At 40.8% G+C, this 21369-nt stretch overlaps 1 protein-coding gene across 1 annotated transcript in view; it reads left to right on the forward strand.

The window, feature by feature from the left end:
* The first annotated feature begins 642 nt into the window (after window positions 1-642).
* Window positions 643-21369, forward strand: part of tshz3b (teashirt zinc finger homeobox 3b) — a 36108-nt gene continuing 15381 nt past the window's right edge. The window contains exon 1 of the mRNA XM_038701142.1: window positions 643-1152. Coding sequence (XP_038557070.1) covers window positions 1113-1152 — 40 coding nt within the window. The 5' untranslated portion in view covers window positions 643-1112. The remainder of the gene's footprint in view (window positions 1153-21369) is intronic.

Raw genomic sequence — 21369 nt, forward strand, 5'->3', positions numbered from 1 at the left:
TACGCTGTCGGTCCCGAGAATAACAAACTGAAAAAGCTGCATGTGGCTTTTTTTTTGCTCACCACCAACAGGACTTGCCAGAGGCGAATGGATTTCTATGAAATGGTTTCAGGCACGTTTCAGCTGCTCCACCTCTTGGCTTTGAATAGTGCGTGATTACCGGGAGGGAAAAGCGAAAACCTCATGGACAGCGCGACTGAGGATCAGCCCGTAAAGTAAGTATAAATTTCCGTTCAGATCACGCTTGCCAGCCTGTGTTTGCGCGTGAATGATATTGTAGGTGTGTTTTTGTTAGGCTATCATGTGTCTGCATGTCTGCGCCTCTCTTTAGATCCATCAGCAACATGACTGACATTACGCACATTTCAAACAATAACCAAAAAGCTTCTGATTAACCTGCTCGTTTGGAATAAACGAGGCTGGAATAAGGCAGAATGACAGAAAGAGAGTGAGAGGGGTAAGAGAGGCAGGGAGAGAGGGGGAGATAGAGAGAGAGAGCGAGAGAGAGAGAGAGACAAGGAGCTACGTGACGCCTATCAGCGGCGGAGAGGTTGAACCGTAGAGGAGGCGCAGGGCTTCAGTTGTGTCAGCTCCTGATGTGTTGTCCCCTTGTTTGCGGACTTTTGACTGACGCGATCATTTGGTTTTGTTCCTTCAAGCTTGCCTGTTGCAGCATCAGACGCCAAGTAAAGAGGATCACACGGAGGCACGAGGCGCTTTTTTAAACATCCCTTCTCTGTTTTTCTACCGCGGAGCCCCCTCTGTTCCTGCTCCCACCGCGTCCATCCAAGTCGGACCGGGCGAGAGAGCGACCGAGCGACGGACAGAGAGAGTAGCCAACCGCGGGAGTTACACTGAACCCCCACCCCCCACCCCTTTCTCTTTTTTACTATCTACGAATCTACTGGCTCTTCATCCTCTGATTTTTTTTTTGTGTGTGTTCGAAAACTGCACACCCTCCCCTCCACACACACACCCACCCCGATCTATGTGGGTGCCCTGAGAGCGCACCCAGGGGGGGGAAACTGTGTATCAAAGCTCCGCGGATCCCCCAGGCAGCCTCGGATCACCGGGGCCAGAGAAGAACTCCCTGCCGGGCCCCCGAAGCTGACATGCCGCGGAGGAAGCAGCAAGCGCCTCGGCGCGCCGCAGGTACGCACTGGCTTTGATTTGCATGCAATTTACCCCTCTCTCTCCTTCTTTCTCTCCCCTCTCCATCTGTGCCCCCCTCCTCCCACCGCCCCCATTCAGTTTCTTTTCATTGATATTTCCCTCACCCACATAGTAACATTAATGCAACTGCAACAACATCTTTTGTTGTGGACTGTAAACTAACAAGCAAAGGGAAAACCTCCAGCACTCTGCACAATACTTTATATACACAGCTACAGAGCCCTCAATACAACTTTTGCCATCTCATACTAGACATGTAATATGTATTATAATCAGCAATATCAACCATTAGGCCTATACCTTTGGTATACCACCTTATCAGGTATTTTTTTATAATTCCAAAAATCCTTAACTCCACATTTAATTTTAAGTACAATTAGTAAACACCACAAAGGTCCTTGTTTTGTGGTCTGTAGTCTGGCTGAAACAATTTAATTTATTAAAGATTTATCTCTAATCTCTAATCGTTTGAGGCACTTCTCAAGCCAAAATGTCCAACATTTGTAGTTGCCAGCCGCTTTTATGTCCTTTTCACAATATAGCACAACAACAACATACTACTAAACAAGTGTTTTCTGCTGTCCTCTTTTGTATATCACTGCAAATTGAATGTCTCTAGAATTTTAACAGCTGGTTGGACAAAGCAAGACATTTAAAGAGCCTCTGAAAAACTGTGCTGGGAATGTTTTTACAATTTTCTGATGTTTTGTAGACACAATGATCAATAAAGGAAATAATACTCATATCAGTTGATACTGCAAAATAATTATTAGTCTGTTGATTATTAGTATTTTTCATACGTATGTCATGAAAAACCGGGGTGGGTATGTACAGGTGTGACCCCGAAGTTGGAGCAATCATCCTTTAGCCGCTCAAAAAGGGTCACAGGTCAGCCTCGGTGTAAAGACTGTCAGTGTGAAAAGCGTGTTTTGTTCTCCTCTCTTATTCATTTGTCTCTCCTAGCCTCAGAGAACTTTGTCTTTCATATGTCTCTCTCTACATCTTTTTACTCCTTTGCGGTGCTCCTTCTCTTCCTACTGCTCCACTTGTAGAAATTGACTATGGAGTAACGGAAGAACGGTTCGGTTGAGCCCCAGGGTCAGCTGACTGTCACGGAGACCTTTGATACGTGCTGATTTCTTTTTGGGAAGTCGGAATAACTTTAAAAAACATCCCCATAAATTACAAATCTTATTTTGTATATTTGATCAGCATCTTTCTCTCCATTCTGTCCTCACTGAAATATTACTTTAGTGTCCCTGTGTGTTTGATTGCCTACCACTGATTCTGTTACACCATCATGTTGCTGTAATATTCTCTGCAGGAATTTGCGATGTGTTTTGATGCACAATTTTGGGTTTTAGTGACCTTATTGTGTTTTCTAGTATATTTTATCCCCCATCATATTAGTATATTTTCACAATATTCACATAAAAACGATTCTTTTAGTCATCACTTTCTATTCCTTTGAAACTTTAATATAGTAACCTCAACATTTCTTAGAGATTTTCCATCCTTGTTTTTCATCAGGGTTGGGTCTGTTTTCTTTCTCCCATTCCCTTCAGTTTCTGGGAAAGACTTTTCTTCTAGTCTAAAGATTATTTCACAGCCCGGGGAGGGAGTGTATACTGGAAGAGAGCTTTAATGGACAATTGCCATCTTTGATTTGATGCTTGATTGATCACCTGTCATGTGGCCGAGCTTTTGATCTGTTCATTCCCGATAAGTGTCAATAAATCACCCTCCTCCCTCCTGTCTACCCTCCCTTGCTCATTCTGGTAGCAAACAAGGGCCTGCTGAAGTCACATCTGGCCTCACAAACTTCTTGCCATTAACACCATCAGTTTAATTGCGTCTTTGTATCTGTTTTGTCCGCACTTTTTTTAGCTAGATGTCTTACATTTTCCCCCCTTCGCCCCAGACTTGCCGTGGATAAAGAACTGAACTCTTTTATTTTGCACTCCCACTTGATGCGGAGGAGATTTTAAGTGTTACTAATAATTTCTGTTCATTTTTGAATTTTGAGACTTTGAGTCAGTTAAACAAATAACATCCATCCTTTTTTTGTAGCTTTTGTTTGTAGTACATATGGCTTTGAAACACTAAGTGACATTCAGAATTTTTCTAGTGAGTTAGTAATGATTTATGCATGACCTTTAGCGTTTCTTTGCATTGTGTTACCTTAGCGTGCTGAGGTAAAATGGCTTACAATAAAATGTTCTTGCTTGCAACTTTGTTTAACTCTCAAAGAAGTAGTCTCCACAATCTGCCTACAGCCTACCAGTACACACACACACACACACACACACACAGACATAATTAATAAGTGCAGCGGTGTATGAACAGAGGACATGCTGCAATGACTTTATAGTACATATAAACAAGCATGCAATACTTTTTGCACACACCCACGTACCACATAGAGTGGTATGAAAAATGTAACTATTAGCCTAATCGTGAGGCGGAAGACTGGTTTGCTCCATCAGAAGGGCCCGTCACAGAGACTTTGTTTCATATTTGATTTAATTGTCTGCCCTCTGACAGCCACATTCATCAATGGCCCTAATGGTCAATCAGAGGCTGGCACAGAGAGAGAGAGTCTTATGTATTCTCAGCCCAGGGCCTTACTTGATCAAAATGTTTTAGCACTAATGGACACAATGGCGGGGTGGGGGGGTGGGGTGGACAGACGGATAGATGGATGGATGGATGGATGGATAGATGCATAGTGGGGTGACTGAAAGCCTTTTTATTCAGCCGGAATGAGCGAGTAAGTGTGCCGGCAGTGAGAGTGGGAGAGAAAATTAGGCATTTATTTCTTTGATGAGCGGACGAGAACAAACATGAGGCAGGCGAAGGAGGAGTTTCATTTTAGACTATTGGCAGCTTCCTATTTTTTTTTTTTTTTTTTTTACCCTTCATTCCTCCTCCTCCTCCCTCCCTCCCTTGCTCACAGCTGCAAGTTATAAGGTTGAGGAGAACTGCATGGCACACAAAGAGTGATGACAAATTGATTGCGCCGTAGTGATGGCAAGAGTTATGGGAGGATGGCAAATGATAGGCCTTGATTGGGGGGGGGTGGAGTACCTCAAACCCTGAGTTTTATTTTCACAGCAAAATATCTTCCTCTCTTTCTCCTTTTCTTCTCTTTTATGTCACCGATTCGGTCTCTCTATTCTGCACCCAGAAAGCGAAGCATTCTTGAAGTGTTTGTGGTTAAAGACAACAGGTATATAACACTGACCTTCAGTGATTCAGTCAACCATCAAATTTGTTCAAATTACAAAAGCTCATATATCTGGTTAAAGGTCAGTGTGTTTATTGAAAAGTTCATTTAAATCTGCTGATTTGGAGCTTTTCATGTGTTCCTAATTGGGTTTTATAAAAACAGACCTTATGTAGATCCACCTCAGTCAGCTCCTCTACAGGGTTTGGCTAGGGTACAAGCATAAGGAAATAACCAATATTTTCTTACTTTAAAGTCTACATCTATCTCTATGCTTGCATTGAGCCCACACGCTCTTCCTCTTTCTTTTCCAACAAACCTCTCCACCACCAACACCACATACATTTCCCACCCGAGCGACGGAACGCACTCAGCTGTCTAAGAAGAGGAGTTGTTTTGCCAGCTTCATTAGCGTTCTCCTAATTAGCCAAGCATCTGATGGATCTCTGACAGGCCTAATGATTGGAGATGACAAGCTCTGCACACTGTCACGCTTGCCAATTAGGTCTGCGGCATAGTTGGATGTAATCAACCCCCTCCCATTTTTCAAATTTTCAACCCCACCATAGGTGAGGTTTTGGACGGTGGTGGCGTAGTATGAGTATGTGTGGTGCAAGTTGGGTAGGAAGCTAATTCAGGCCGTTCCTGAAATTAGCAGTGAGGACTTTTTCATGGACCGGATAAACTACGAGTTGGTTGTGTTTTCTGAGCAGGCGTATTTATTTTTTCAGTGCTCCTGACATCAGAAATGGACAAAGCTGAGGCGAGCGGTGGCCTTTGGTCTGAGACCTTCAAAGCCAGGCTAAACCAAACAGATCATTGTTATGGGAGAGGAAGCTTGAACATCAAACATCTAGTATATTTGTTTTACCTGTATTTTGTCACAGCTTCAAAATTTTACAGGATTACTCACATGTGCAACTACAAAATCTATACTTTCAAAGGTGTGTAGTTTATTTAAAATGAGGGATGTTTAGCAGTAGCAGCTGCGTGGGGTTAGCATAGCATCATGTGTGTGTGAAGGTGTATTTTCTTCCTATGAGCTCACTGCAGATTGATGATGTTGACACTGGTCATTATTAGCTACTCAATGACACTTTCCCAGAGTGAGAGGATTTTTCACCCGCGTTGATTTTTCAGAAACACCTATCATCAGCATGGTGTCCAAAGAGGCTAACCATGATTTATGTAAATATTAACATCAAGACAGATCTGGTTCTGTCCAACAGGAGATAGATGGCAGCCGAGGAGGAAAAGCAGCTGATTTCTGTGATTTCTCTGCCTGTGTGTGTGTGTGTGTGTCTGTGAGTGTGTGCATGTGATTGATTGTAGATGAGAGCGAGAGATTAATCATGCTTGATGTGTGTTAACGTTGCACTCACGGTGGATCTAAGTCGAGATGCAGTGGCCCATTTAGATATACTAACTCTCTCACACACGCACACACACACACACACACACACACACTCACAGATTCCCAGGAGGGAGCGGGTACACTCTCACAATGCAGATACACACACGTTCACATTGTTCGGCTGTGAATAGCCCACATTTTTAACTGGAATTCTGCCCGCTATGAGCTATACAAAATGCCAGTTTTAATCTGGTAAAATAGTTTTGTTTATTATTATATCATACAATCAATCAAGTGTCTTAACCATTACCTTTTGTCTAGTAGTTTTACATACATTTCATATCTATATATTAATGTATGAATATATGAAAGACCTAAAAGACTCGTTAGTCCTTTACTGAAAAATGATAAGTGAAAGTCCTCTACTACAACTTCTAATAAAGTGTATCTATATGAATAACAGCGCTTGAAATTTTTCCATCTGCAGTCCATTGATACAAAAGGTCTTCTTTTATGTTTTTGCTCTGACTTATTCCCACCGGACTCCAACTTCTCAGATGTAACTAGTTCCAGCCGACAGATCGGCTTGAGGAATCCGATCATTTACTTCACTTTTAAATGTTTTAAGTGTAGTAAATGTATATGGTTCCCCAAACCTTAACATTATTTATTGAGATAACTGAATAAACAGTGCTTCTGTTTCCTTTAGTTTGACATATTGTCATATATGGGATAAAATCAAAAACAGTCTTAGTCTTTTTGTTTCAGATTATCAATGGGTTAACAGCTGGTTACAGATTTCTTTATTACAGTTTACTGCATTAACTTGCTCAAACTACAGCATCACATTCAGATTGGTCTGGAGTCTAGTTGTGAAAATATTAAATATGCTTTATATTATAATCCACGTCATAAATTGTCTGATACTAAGATGGAGGATAAAGATTTTTAACTTGATGCAGACTTTCCATGATCTTTTAAAAATAAGTCGACATGGCAAAAAAATTGTGATAATCAGCCTTATATTGTTGTCCATTCATTGTACTCACCAAATTCTCATCTGAAGTGTTTTTAAGCACATTTTTGATTTGTGTTTTAAATTGTTAGTTTGATTTTAAACATATTTTTAAAAAACATGATCGCTAGAGTTCTTTATATGCCAGTGGTTCCCAACCTGGGGGGTCACAAGTTTAAGCGATGAGGTCGGCAGACAATTCTACGGGTAAGAAATAATAAAAAGCAAAATTCCGCGACACAAATTGATATTTGTTTTGGGATTTACTTCATAGTTTGATCTGTTCAGGACTCAAAAACATATTCAAATGAAACAATATGAGGAAGGAAAGTCACTGTTCAATTGAACTGTTTACTACCTACAGATATGTAACCTGTGATGAGACGTCAGAAGTAGACATTGCTTTGTATTATGCTCTCACAAGCAAAAAGAAGCACTGGGAACATAATTTTATGACATTCAGTTTTACCAGCAAGCTGACTTGCTGTTACAGTTGTGCTTAGCTGGCTCCACGAACTTAGTTTTAATCTAAAAGACCACTTCTGCCTCCCCAGCAGCTCCAATAATTGTACATTTAAACCCCAAATCTTCCCTGTCTTTGTTTAACTTTTGCATGTATGCAGAGCTGAAAACACTTCTTTTCTGGGTCTGGGTCTCAGTCCTGCTCCCTGCATTACTTTGTACTGAATGAGTCTTTCCCAGGCAGCTAACTGACATCGTGATTAGTTATGGCCTTCTTCTGCTTTTCTCACTGCTCCTGCCCCACTACGCTCTGCCACAATGAACCAAGAGAAGGAGGGAGAGAGAGAGAAGATATAAAGTGGGAGAACTGTTGCATAGTTAAATATTCTATCATAGGGAAAGACAGAAAGGTAATGAGATTGTAAAAAAGATTATGTGCACGGGCAAGAGAAAGTAGAAGCGAATAAAAAAGCAGGCAAGTAGACAAACGACAATCATAGAGAGAGAGGCAGAGGAAGAGGGAGGAAGAGAGAGGGAGGGAGGGGAACTAGGGCTCCCTCTGCTCTTCCTTCCTTTCCTTGAGGATAAGTGGCTGATGGTTTATAAACAGTGTTTCTTTTTCTCCCTCTCCCAGAATCTTCCGTCATGGCTCCCATTACTTTGACAGCTGTCAATTAGAGCTCCCTTGGTCTGGCGCACTGCACTTTATTGCAGGCAGTTGATGCTGTCATTTTGCTCCCAGTTTCGCCTTGAGCGTTATCACGAGCGCTCAAACAGTCAATAGCTGATGCATCAGCAGTTATTTCTTAAATTGGCTCACAAGGCTGCATCCTTTCCTCATTTTTTTCTCTCCCCCAAATCTTTGCCCTCTCTCTCCTCTCTCTGTCTCTTCCCTCTTCTCCTCTTCCTCCCCAAAGATTATTTTGTGAGGAGTGAGCCATGGATTGTGTCTGTAGAGGGGTGGGTACAAAGAGTGCAGCAGAAGTTGTTGAGCCTAGGACACATGCAAGCATAAAAATATGCTAAAGAATTTGCATGTTTTTACACATTTTTGGCATGAAGTTCTGTTTATCAAGTAAACATCCGACGCAACCAAACCTATGTTTGAGGATGGTTGCTCAATGAAGAATTAAGAATTAAGAATTAAAGTTTTTTTTTTAAATCTACGCATTCTAATACATTTTTGATGATTTTTTTTTCCACTAGCAAGAAGGAGAGGAGGAATAAGAATAAGTAGATTTATTAAGATAATTACTTTGTGTCTCTTTGGGACATGTCTGTTACATTATTCTTAGTAATGTCCTTATAAATGTAGCAAACAAATCAGAGGAAATATCTTAAAATAGCTGTGACCTGAGTCACGCGCTCATACAATGCGTGCACTGAAATGTAGGGTGGCATACTCTTGACACTGGCCGGTCTGCAATAAAGAATACTAATGAGAACAAGATTAAAAAAACAAGTATTTAAAAAAGAAGCTAAACATAAAAAAATAAAAAAACAATAAATATGTGTAAACATTTAGAAAATGCTGTGTATATTGGCATGGTGTGAAGGAGTAAAAATGTCACATTTATGTGTGTCAAGGCCAACTATACAATAGCATTTTGGACCCACTCAAGTTTGAATATGCAAATGTACAGGCCAGTGGAAATCTATGAACTAGTTTGAATATAGAATGAGATTTCGAAGCTATTGATTTAATTATGTTCATACTTTGCGTCAGAATAAAACTCATGGGCTGTGTTTGTTCCCATTAGAAAAACTGTTAAACTATGTAATAGACTTTAAACATACATGGAATAATAGAGACCAAAGGTTATTGGTCCTTATCCAACCAGCAGCCCCTTGCTGTGAGGTCTAATTGGCTGACAGGCCCACACGGAGGCATCCTGGGAAAACGGCTAAAACAGGAAATGGTGTGAGTGGAGTGAGATCCCTGCACACACACACATACTTCCTGTGCTGACACTAAGCAGATATATGTGTATTTACTGCTACAGTCCTACAGTAGGCCACACTGTGGACCAGACCCGCTGGATTAAAGACATTTTTTGTGGGGGTGGTCTGTGTTCTGACTAAGGACTCATGAGAACACCTCCTGAAATCAATCAGGTCATACTCATCATCAAGTTCTGGGTCATAAAGTGGCTCTTTGCTTTCAATCATTTTAAGAAATGTGGAGAAACATTTGAGAGAAATCTTTTAGTAATGAGCCAAGTATTCAGTAGTTTCCAACAAGACAAGTGGCCTCTGTTTATGGTTAGCTATATTTTATAGTATGTACAGCCTGTTATACTTCCTGCTGTGTTCAGGAGACAGGGGAAAATGTGTGTGTGTGTGTGTGTGTGCGCGCATGTGTGTAGAAGAGGCTCATGGAGTTTAAGGAGCTGCAGGCCCAGTAGGGGGATGAGACGGTTTCAAGACAAGGTGTGTGTGTGTGTGAGATTGCGTGCATGTGTGTGCGTGTGCATCTTTTGACTGTCATCTGGGCTTGGCTCCAGGTCTGGGTTTCTTCTTACCCTCAGTGGGGGTTGCCTTTATGTCTGCAAAGTGTGTTTATGTGTGTGTTTGTGTGCATGCTCGCACAATCAGAGCCCTTCGCTTCCCTTTCCCACGGAGGCTTTGGCTGAACCTAGACGAGACTGGCAGCCATCAGTCTTGTGTGTGTGCGCCTGTGTGCATGAGTATGTGTGTGTATGTGTGTGTGTGTGTTACAGTGGCTGTGATGAAAGGCAAGGGAGCCAGCGAGGACCCGTTTGAGGCCCTGGTAATCAGGGCTAGCCCAAGCTGACATCCTTTTCAAGCTGACAGCGCCTTCCTCTTCTCTCCTCACACACACACACACACACTCACACACACGTATATATGCACACTGCTGAATGGTCACTACTCAGTCACTGCCACAACACTGACATGCCCTCCCATTCTTCCTTCATCCTGGTTTCATGTTCTGATCAGTTTCAGATGCTGGGGATTATCCTCACCAGCTACAACACTGCAAGTCTGCGAGTGTGTAATCTGAAGGTTTGAGACGCAACCAGGGAATGCATGGTTTGATATGGTCTGGTGCAAGGGTGTGGTAGGAAACGTATGTGCAAACCAGCATACTCACCTCTATTTTGTGTGTTCTCAGAGGGTTAACAGAGCAAGGAGGCAGGTGAGAGAGAGGAGGAGAGAGAGTTAACCATGCTGAAAGAGAGAAAAAAGTGAGAGAGAGATGAGAGAAGTGAGGAGGAAGGCTGTTTTATTTTATACTGCGAGGGCCTGTTGCTAATTAATGTTTCTTGGTCGGTTTCTGTCGGAGCTGAGTAATGTTTTTGATCTTTATGCCTGATAACTGCATACCTAATGAGATTTCAAAGCTGGTGGAGATGGGAGTTGCTGCTCCCTGCAATTATTGACAGATGCCTTTTCTCCGCCACTGGCTGCCACGCCATAAATCCTTCCTCAGTAATGAGCTTGAGAAGTGCCACCCTGCCAGTGAGCTAATGAAACAGAGCAAGGGGGGCCGCCTGTGTGTGTGTGTGTGTGTGTGTGTGTGTGGTGTGTGTGTGTGCATGCGTGCAAAAGAGTGCATCACACTCCTCTGACACATTTTTTTGTCTTTAAATGCACTCTGCAGATGTCAGCCACCTCGCTTGCTAGCGACTGAGACAGAAAAGAGGCAGGAGAGAGATTGTTGACGAGGAAAAAGGGGGGAAAATACAAAGCAGAAGCCTTAGCTCCCTGTTTCTCCACTTTATGAGAAGTTTCAAGGTGGTGGTGGGGGGTGCTCAGGTTTCACCCCCATGTTAAGGCTATTTGCCTAGGTTTGGTTGTTATATTTGAAATACTAGTATCTCTGGCCAAACAGCCAAAGGACTGTGATTGATACCGTAGCCCCCCCCTCCACACCTCTCGCTGCTAGCCTGCCCAGATCCAGCAGTCACTTCTGTCTCCTTTTCTTCTGTTTTTCCTTGATGAACTTCTCTCTCTGTAACTCAGCCAGTGAAAGCAAACAGCTTGAAAAAAAAGAAAGAAAGTGGCACACAAAGAAAGAGAGAACCCCCCCCCCCAGAAAGAGGATGAACTTAAAGAAAAAAGAGGGACCTTTTCTTTGCCCCAAACACATTTACCCAGACAGGATATCTGGTGCGGGTTTGAGCTCATGAATGCACGCGCGTTTATGTTAGACTGTGCATTGATGTGTTGTGTGTTCACGGGTAAAGTGAATGTGGATACATTTACGTTTGGTGCGTGCTTTTGGAGGTTTCCAGAAACCAGAGGAGGAGAGCAGCGAGTAGACGAGCGCCGTCTCACTGCCAAACAGTCGATTTCCCCCTCTCATCGTCCGCACCATACATCACAGACCCACCCTTCTCTCCTGACACAATGACGTGTGTCATTTATCAAACAGGGCCTTGCCAGGGCCTCACGTGTGTGTATGTGGGAGCGCGTGGCGGTGTGTGCCTACACATTTGTGTGTGTGTATATAAGGACATATGTGTGTTTCAGTGTGTAGGGCAGGTCCTCCTTCTGCCTCTGAGGTCCACTCCTCCAGGGAAGGAGGAAGGGAGTGAGGGATGGAGAGGGAGAGAGAGAAACAGACAGAGATTACTGCTGTGAGTGAGTGAGAAGTTGGGGGAGTGGAGGAAAAAAATTGGCTGGACTAGTTTCACTAATGTTTTGGCCCGGCTCTTTTCCATATCCCCTATGGGTGATCGGTGTCTGCGTGTAATATTGATATAGCAACTTTAAATAGTATTTTACACACAATTACTCACATTTCATATCATAAGTAAGTATAGATTGTAAATCATACCTCCATTAATCTCCTTGACGCATGTGCAGGCACGCATTTGTGTTTGCGTGTCAATAACAATCTGTGTATGTCTCTCTCCCATGCTCATGTGTCTTGGGGGTTGCTTGCAGGCATGTCGCAGTCAAGATGTCTTATCTAACACACGCACACACACACACAAACACACACAACCGTACACAAGTCTCTCCCATGGGTTTTGGGCAGTGCAGTCTCGCTCTCTCTTCACTTTTCCCTGATTCAAAGGGAGGCCTTTTTGAAGATGGATGCTCCTTAAAAAACGAGCCCATTGATGGATATGAATCTGGCCCTGCCATTCATCATTGCTATATTATTTAGACTGGATCGCTACAGAGCTGTAACCAGAGCTGTAACCAGAGCTACAGCTTTGAGTGTGTTTGTGGTGTGTGTGTGTGTGTGTGTGTGTGTGTGTGTGAGGATAAGGCAGGTGAAGGGAGGGAGTTGGGAGGAAGAGGGGGCAGTCGGGGTCTCAACAAAAACCTTTCTTCCATCTGACAATGTAGGTTAAATGGACAGTAATAATCCCATTACTTAAAGGAATCAGTTCAAGCAATATTTTGAAACCCTTTACGTGGTCCAAAGTAGTCTAATAACAAATTTTCATTAGATTTTTGGGACTCTAGAGCAGGCCTGCGTGAACTTGAATCGGCGTCGGTTGTGACTGAAAACTACTAGTTTGAAATTCAAAATCAATGTGGGGTTGTGGAGCTTACCAGACCTCAGTAGCCTGCTTCTCATGTCTACTTGAGGCTAACAAGGCTACGTTAGCCACTACTCGGGTAACACACCCGCTGCATTGATTTTCATACCTTTTCTTAGCTGTCCATTGTCTGACAATGTAATAGGAGTGCCATGATTAATTGTTGGATTGCTCTTTAAAGAGAACTAGAGACCGTGTCCCAAGATAGCACACCATTCATTCCAATGGAAGTTGCTCTTTAGGCACATATGCCAAAAAAGTTTTCAGCCTTCACCATGCTTCCGCATTTTTGGGCCCATAGAGCATGCACATTAGAATCATTCCCTGACTGAGCTGGCTGACATCCTGCTGGCCTCCCACACACATGAATGGCGAAAATGTGTTAAATGACAAGGATTTTTCAGACTTGTTTTAAAATGTTTGCTGGACCTGATCAAATTCTGATAATACAAACAGTTATTTTGGAGTGTTTGGAGTTCAGTTTATACAAATACTCCTTGTCGAGCCTGCATGTACACATAGTAAATAACACATGTTGAGTTTGTGTTACAGTATTCAATATGTTGGAACAGTCAGTGAAGAGGTGGACTAGATGATTGCTGGTCCAAAGTGCTAAAAGATCACTTTAATTACTGTAATATTTTACCCCAGATGTTTTATGGAATGAAAGGAATACTTGTAAGAAAAATACCTATTTATAAAGAACATTTACACTACAGTTGTTGTTATGTAGGTTGAATATTTAATTACATAAATAAAAAAATATTGTGATATTGTAAAATATATTTTTAAAATGTATTTGCATGTTTCTATGCACTGCTGCAAAACTTATAACTAACATATATGTTGTTTTATGTTCATATCTTACAGTGCATACTATCACATTTTGGGCACCATCATAGATACTGTATCACCAGCATTAACAGATCAGGCTGCAGTGGAATATATTGTTTCAATTTTTATTTTAACGGTTCTGTTTTAAACTGGTGATCAAAAGTGATTTTATGCCACAATCTGGATTATCTACTGCTATCATATGGTATGGATATGTCTTATCGCCACTGCATCCACTTCACGACAAGATGTAGTAAACTCTTGACAATGATTTCTGTAATTAAAATTTTCATTTAGCTTTGTCATCTCTTCACTGATTTTCTGACTGACTTATTATGAATCCATACTAAAACAAGAGGAGGTGTAAAAGTAAAGAAAGAAAATGAAGGAAGAGAGAAAAACAAACTCAACGGCTCCTTCCCAAAACTCCTTCCACATGCATGTTACCATTTAAAATACGATTCATTTAGTGTTTTTTGGCATGCTCCCTCCTTCCCTCCCCTCCATCTCTCTCCCTCTTCCCAGGTTTCTATAGCGCCACAGCAGACGTGGTGATTTATTGTGGCCATCCATCTCTTGTACTCATCCATCACCGGCCGGTTGCTAGGCGATCATGGCAGCAGCTGTTTGCTTTTGAGTTCAACAGAGGGGCCGTCAGTCAGCGGCGGCAGGTGAAAAGCATTACGAACGCACCGTTGTCACGCAGAATAATTAATCAAAGGCGGGAAAGATAATTAAAAAGATATGACCCTTGCTGGTCCTGAGTTTTCCTAGGAAGGGAGGGAGGGCGGGAGGGGGGACAGAAAGGTGAGAACATGAGGACTCTTTCTTTGTCGCCACGCTTACTTTGCATCATGCTAAATGTGTCTTTACCTGTCTTTTAAGATTCCACCTTGCTTCTAACAAATCTTGCATTTGATGACAACAGACTTTGCGGAAGCCTCAAACACTCAGGGAGACGTAGAGAAGTGGAATGAGTGAGTGCTGATAAAACAGGCTCTCCTGTTAGTCAGTGGCACTGCTCCATTTAATTAGGAGGAGATGGGCAGGAAAAGGGAGAGAGGGTTTTTTAAGAAAGGCCTGGCAGAGAGAAAGAAAGTGCTCTTCATACTGGTGTGGATTCATCCATCACCTCCAGTTGCACTTGCGCAGCTATATGCAGAGACCAGACTGAGTAATACTAACATGCTCTGTCACTGTTTCACAGGTTGCTTATTTTTGGCATGTGATGTTTTTTTGAACAGTTTTACCATGAGGGGGACAAATGGGAGAAGAAAAGAGAGGAGAGATTAGGTGCGTTTGACTGCGCAGTGCTGACTAAACATGATGCGTACTGTATTTAACATAAGTCATGCTGGTTAGAAATTGTGTCCGTCTTTTGCTGGCACCGTGTCACATGACATTATAATCTCACAGGAGCAAGTCAGCGAAAGTTAGCCGCAGTCATATAGTACGCACCTAATGACGTGACAGACGTCTGATTTAGCTAGATAAACCAATGCGTCAGTATGCTTGTCGATGCCCCCAGCCCTACCCCTTGTTTTCTGACAATGTGACAAAATGGGCGAGAGGAGAGAAAGTGGGCACATTTACCCAGCTACTTCTATCACATGCAACACCACGAACGAGACAAGACTGTCCAAAATGTGCGCACTTTTATCCCCATTTTTAAAAAGTCATCACATCTTGGGCCTCTTTGTGATGGCAAGCATCCAATGTGGTTGGACGACATGTCAAACAAACTATTTGATTGTGTGTATATTTGAACTTTCACAATGGTCTTTTTGTCACCTTCACCCATTGCATCTAGAAACGTTCTACATTAATCCATTGAAGACCCTACTGTGCATGTATCACTTTTACTGTGGGACTAATTTTAAGACACCCTATAAAGAGACAGAGAAAGCTTCTTCTGACATAAAGGAGTACATACTACAGCACGTGTAATTCCAAATTGAACCTTTCCCGATTAAAGTTAAACAACAATTATTTTGTTAACATCCAAGAAACTACAACTCTTACAAAGTTTTACCAGCATGGCAGTGTACTGTTGGTGTCCCCTTAATATCCATCCATGTTCTTTTGACAAAGTGATTCAAGTTGGTTATGGTAAAATCATCACATTACATTTATTTTGCATTTGTAGAAGGATATATATATATATATATATACTTCTTAAGGTAATCTGTTTTTGTGTTTATCATCAATCTGTTCTTGCATGTTTTTGCTTGCAGACTCATCTTAGCCTTCAGATGTGCATTTACAATCAGTGTTGAAGTATCAGACAAGATCTCTAGCCTTCTCCTCTGTGCCATCTCTTTGATCTCCCAAGCTGGGTCCCCATATGTTTTGACGTCCCTCACCATCATTTATTATCTGGAGTTTATACAGAGCTAGCACACCGGTGGAACCAAACAGTCTGTACACACAACCAGCCAGGCTTTGAGACATAACAACAGCATGGGAGAGAAATACACAGTAAATCTTGTATTTAACATATCAGGCTAATTTTAGGATATTTGAAATGGTCCTGCTGCACTAGCAGGTAATTTATATTTCCCTGGTTGTTACTAAATATAAGATGCAGTCTTAAATCATGTAACCTACCTTCAGTGCACTTCCAAGAGATCTGTTCTTAATCATTCTAACATTACTGCATGACATTTCTCTAGAATGGGTAATGAATGATGCATCTATGAAAAAAACATAGATCTATAATATATATATATATATATATATATATATATATATATATATTACAGAAGGTAATTGGCATGATTCATTCACATCTGTACCCATTACTAACCATGTTTTATTTTGAATGTGAAGAATGTTCTCAGATGACTTCTTACTTTCTGGAATTCATGATTGAAATAATTATCTTCTTATATTTGAAGATTAAATATTTTCGTTGTCACAGTGGCAGGTGTTCTCTTTGAATGGAGTGAGTGCTGAGTATCGACTAGAGTCTGTTCCTTGAAGAGAATGATGTATTAGTCATTGTTTGTAGCCTTAATGTTGCTTGGCTAGCTAGTTTCTAATTGTGTGTCTGCAATGTGTTTTCTAGAGTGTTCTGCTGGCTAATGTTACCAGTTGTGTTAGCATGAAAGAAATATATCCCTTAATAAGGAACTTTTTCCCCCTGTTTTATTTTGTTATTATTGATTCTGTGTTTTATTTGCTAGCACAACCATATATCACTATAGAGTCTCTAGATGGGTCTTGGAAGAGAGACTCCAAGAAGGCCACATACTCCAAATTGCATAGGTGGCCAGACTTCCTGTTAGCAACATGTAGTTGCATAGATTCTTGCTCTCTGGGGACGTTCAGTCGGGGGCTCATGAGAATCTCGACACCTTTGGAATTTGGTTCCATCGCTAATGTGGCATAGAGGGGGGAGACTGGGAGGAATGGCCTACTCCATCTTAACCATAGTAATGCTTTGTTATTGGACGTCTGTGCTATTTTGACACATTTTAACATGGATGCAATGTTGATAAAGACATGGAGGTAGGTTTGAAGACATGGGGACAGATAGGACGACTCAAAAGATTGACAGATAACTTACCCACGTAGTTAGGAAGCAAGAGAGAGAGAGGGAGAGAGTGGAAGGAAGACATGTAACGATGAAATACACAGACCAGGAGAAGGGAGACAGAAAGAGCAACAGTCAGCATTAAATATTTCGCTTCCTACCTTTTCTGACACTCTCCCAGGAGTGATTTTGCCTCAAACCTTGCCCCAGGTTATATCCAGTCTCAATTCATATAACCTCTCCTCACCATCAGTTGTTAAATGCCTCCTCATACATAGCTACAACTCTGAAATATGTTACCCTCATATCTAAAAGCATGACAATAGAATCAATTTTCAGTGATGTTTCTCTTCTAGTCTCTGAAAAATCTACTTCTAGAGAGGTCTAACCCTGAATTAAGTATAATCTGGGTGTACTAAGACCACATATTTAAAACCACACTAAGTGAGTGTTTCTGAGAAATCTATTAATTGTTGAGCATTCCTGAACTCTCATTAAATGTCAATAATGTTAAAATAACTCCCTTATGTCATATGGGCTTCATTTTACTTGGCTGTGCTGTATGACTCGCCACCACATGGCTTAAGCCAAGCCAACCATTACATATCTCAAGAATTTTGGTGATTAAAATTGATGAATTCACCCACTTTGACTTCCAAGATGGGAAGCAGAAGCTCTGTCACTCTGGAATTAAAGAGAAATGAGATATCCATCATATGAGAAATTCAACAAAAATGATTGCTGGGCTCAAAGTAAAAATGAAATGTTGTTAAAATTATGGAGCATCTCGAGGCCTTAACTTACAAGCTGGTAACTTCGTAGGGGATGTAAATATTTGTATATTAAAATTAATGAGCATTGACTAACAGATTTGTTTGGTAGTGCACAAAGCATAAAATTAAAAATAGTACTCTTTGAAATATAGAAGCCATGCCAAACCATGTCTCTTTTTTTCAGCTTTTGAATGAAACATCTCATTCATCAACATCTGTTACGTCCAAAACTAAAATACAGTGGAAAAGTAATCATTTAATGTCATTTCTTCATATCCCTTCAATTTGAGCTTATTCAAAGACCCCAAATTGCCTCCTTTTGGTGTCTGTGCATGTGTAAAAATCTGTCTGGTCAAATTTGTCAGCATCTCGCTAGATAAATGCAATCCATTGTTTTGTTCCTAGTGCCCTGGGTGATGGGGTACAAATGTACTTTTGTGTGGTGTATGATTTGTTTTTCTCTCACAGAGATAATGTGATCAAGCCTGGAAAAACCTTCTATACGCTTACACTTGAGGTATTTTTAGTTAAACACCATGTCATTGAGTACCTTTGTTAAAAGAGCAATGTTGCTACAGGATTTGAGTGTCTATAATTAAAAACACACATGGGTTCAATGTACTTTTCTAAAGAAGCCTGGATATTAACTGATTTTATAAACAAGACTTTTTAACAGCATATATAGGATGTGTCAGGGTAACAGTGACAGAGTGTGACAGAGATAAATGTTTGTCGCATCCTGTCCCAGAGGAAACAAAGTTAGACATAGTACTGAAAAGACTCAGTGTTTATGGATTCAATAGACCTGATACAAATGCAGACCAGTACACACAAACACATACACATGCAAACACACACCTAACTGACAGAGAGTGTCTGCATGTGTGTGTGTGTGTGGGAGTTATGTTGTAAATCACAGTAATCAATTGTGGCCCGTGTCAAGGCATGCCAGACATAGCGGATGGCCTGTTTTACATTGGGGAAATGTGCATGTATGTGTGTCTGCCCAATGTGTATGTCTGCAGCTGTCACATGATGTCCTGCACACACAGCTGTCAAAAATCACAGTTATTTGTTTCCAACACCATGGTTACTGTATGTATCCTGTGGGGGTGTGTGTGTATCCTGTTGCAGTAACATGGACACTCTTCATGACATTACATAGTGCAGTTTGATATAAGGCGCTGACTCTGTCACACCCATCTTGCATTCAATCTTGAAAACATTGTTCAGCTTTTTTTCACATTTTAAGATGGACATCCATTCACCATCTGTATATCATGATTAAGGATTGAATGACTTGCTAAAGGGGTCTATTGGCAGGGAACGTGTGAATAGTGACCACTGTGTCCCAGCAGCTTCCATTTAAGCTACTGTACACATATTTACAGGGTTGTGGACTAAAAGCTAATTTTACAAATTTGTATAGAAAAAAGGAAATCCAGATAAATGCTTTTTGAGAGCATTTTAGTGCATTTATTTGGGATAAATAGCAAATATTATTTATTCTAAATTCCATTAATTGTGTCTAATCGATAGTGTATTACCAACTTATTGACGCGAATGGCACAAATCAACACAGTTTGACAGGTACCTGTATTCTCAACACAACATACTTGCTTTCTAGATAATCTGGCACTGTAGGTAGGTAGGTGTATTTATCATTTTAAATCACAGGGTTGTATAACGAGATGAAGTTCTAGTTCCCTTTATGCTACTCACAAAAAGCTAACATTATATACAAACATTATTAACAATAGATTGGTGGATAAATAACAAGTCATAGAAATAAAGTATTTTGCATGGTGCAGTGCTGAGGATGAATTAAGGAGTCTCACAGCTTGAGGAAAGAAGCTGCTCTGAAGTCTGGTAGTATGACAGCAGATACTGCTGTATCTGGGACGAAACATGACACAATAAGAAAATTAAGTATTTAAAAGAAGATTACTGCAAAATTCATATAAGTCAAATGAAAAGAATGTCCAGAAATGAAATAAAAGAAAGAGATTATTTTTTTATTAAATAGCAAATTCTCTCTTCTCAATTTGTCTCTGTACATCTTGATCTCTTTTATCTCTTCCTCTATGAATGTGTGTGTTTGCTTGCACATTTCTATGAACTCCCTTAAGGCTTGGTTGCCATAACAGCACTCTGTAGTTGTGTAGGGGACTTGTTTGCTTTCTTGCTTTACCTGTAGCCTGGGTGACACGTCTCGTGGGCTCTTCCATATACGGATATGTTTTTTCAGATAAACACCCACACATGGACACACAAACACACACAACTGGTACCATTTTGATATGATTTTGCATGACATAAAATACATTTCTTCTTTTTTTCTTTACTGGCCTTAAGGCGTAATTACATGATTTAAAGTATTCTTTTTTTATCTCATAGGTTGCATTTTAATTGCATGTTCCTACAAAGATGATGAAGTGTATTACAAGTCTAATGAACAGAGAAAATTCAGCAAGAGTGACATGCAGAAGGTTCACAATGCGGCAGTATCATCATCTACTAAAAACTTTCTGGCTTTATTATGAAATCCCCAATGATACATTATTATTACTATTATTATTATTATTATTATTATTATTATCAAAGAAAGGCCACAGGTTTTAGACTTCAGCATGTAAAGGGGGTAAAAGTTAAATGTAAATACATTTGGAGGGTTTCAATGAGAGTAAAATTACTCAGACATGATGTTGATGTTTTCTCTGTGTCCATGGCATCAGTAGAGACCTCTCTGTCTCTATTGGTCATCATAAAGTTTTACATATTGGCTTTTGAAATCATTTTTGGTGACGTGCACACAGAAAGAACTAATATTCTATTTTTTGCGCACAACGTATACATTACACCTCTGAGTATATCCACCAACTATATTAATACCTTAACATCTTAACTCCTACTTATAAGTCCAGCCCGTGCATATAGCTGTGCCTAGCCCTAATCCTAACGTTGTCTTAACCCTAGTTACAATTAAGGATATGCAAACTTTCCTCACTTTATTCTCATCCTCCTCTGCTTCTATGAACATATGTTTCCAGTGAGTATAGAATTACAACCCTAAAACCCAACTTCACAAAGTCTACATTTTCAAACATGTCACCGTGAATGACAACGATACCTGAATTTTTGGCTGGGAAAAAAAGTGAAAATTGCTCACGCGGCCACATTAAAACATGTGTGACTGTGCCTCTAAGCCTCATTAAATGAACAACATACATGGCTTGGTGCAGTAAACATGCTAATATTTCTTAATTGTACTGTCCTACATTGATATGCATGTGAACTTTACACCATTAACCCGTTCCACTCCACCCTATCCCACTGCTCATCAGCAAAGACCCGCACACACACACACACACATGCACACATACTCGCCACAGTTATAGGGCCCCCTGGATCTCTGTTTTCCATTAATATCAAGTGATTGAGCGGAACATTAGCAGATAAAGTGGAGACTAAGATG

Source organism: Micropterus salmoides, unplaced genomic scaffold (assembly GCF_014851395.1).
Source record: "Micropterus salmoides isolate LMB-PRFRI ecotype aquatic unplaced genomic scaffold, ASM1485139v1 Ms_hic_scaffold_6, whole genome shotgun sequence".
Taxonomy (NCBI): Eukaryota; Metazoa; Chordata; class Actinopteri; order Centrarchiformes; family Centrarchidae; genus Micropterus; species Micropterus salmoides.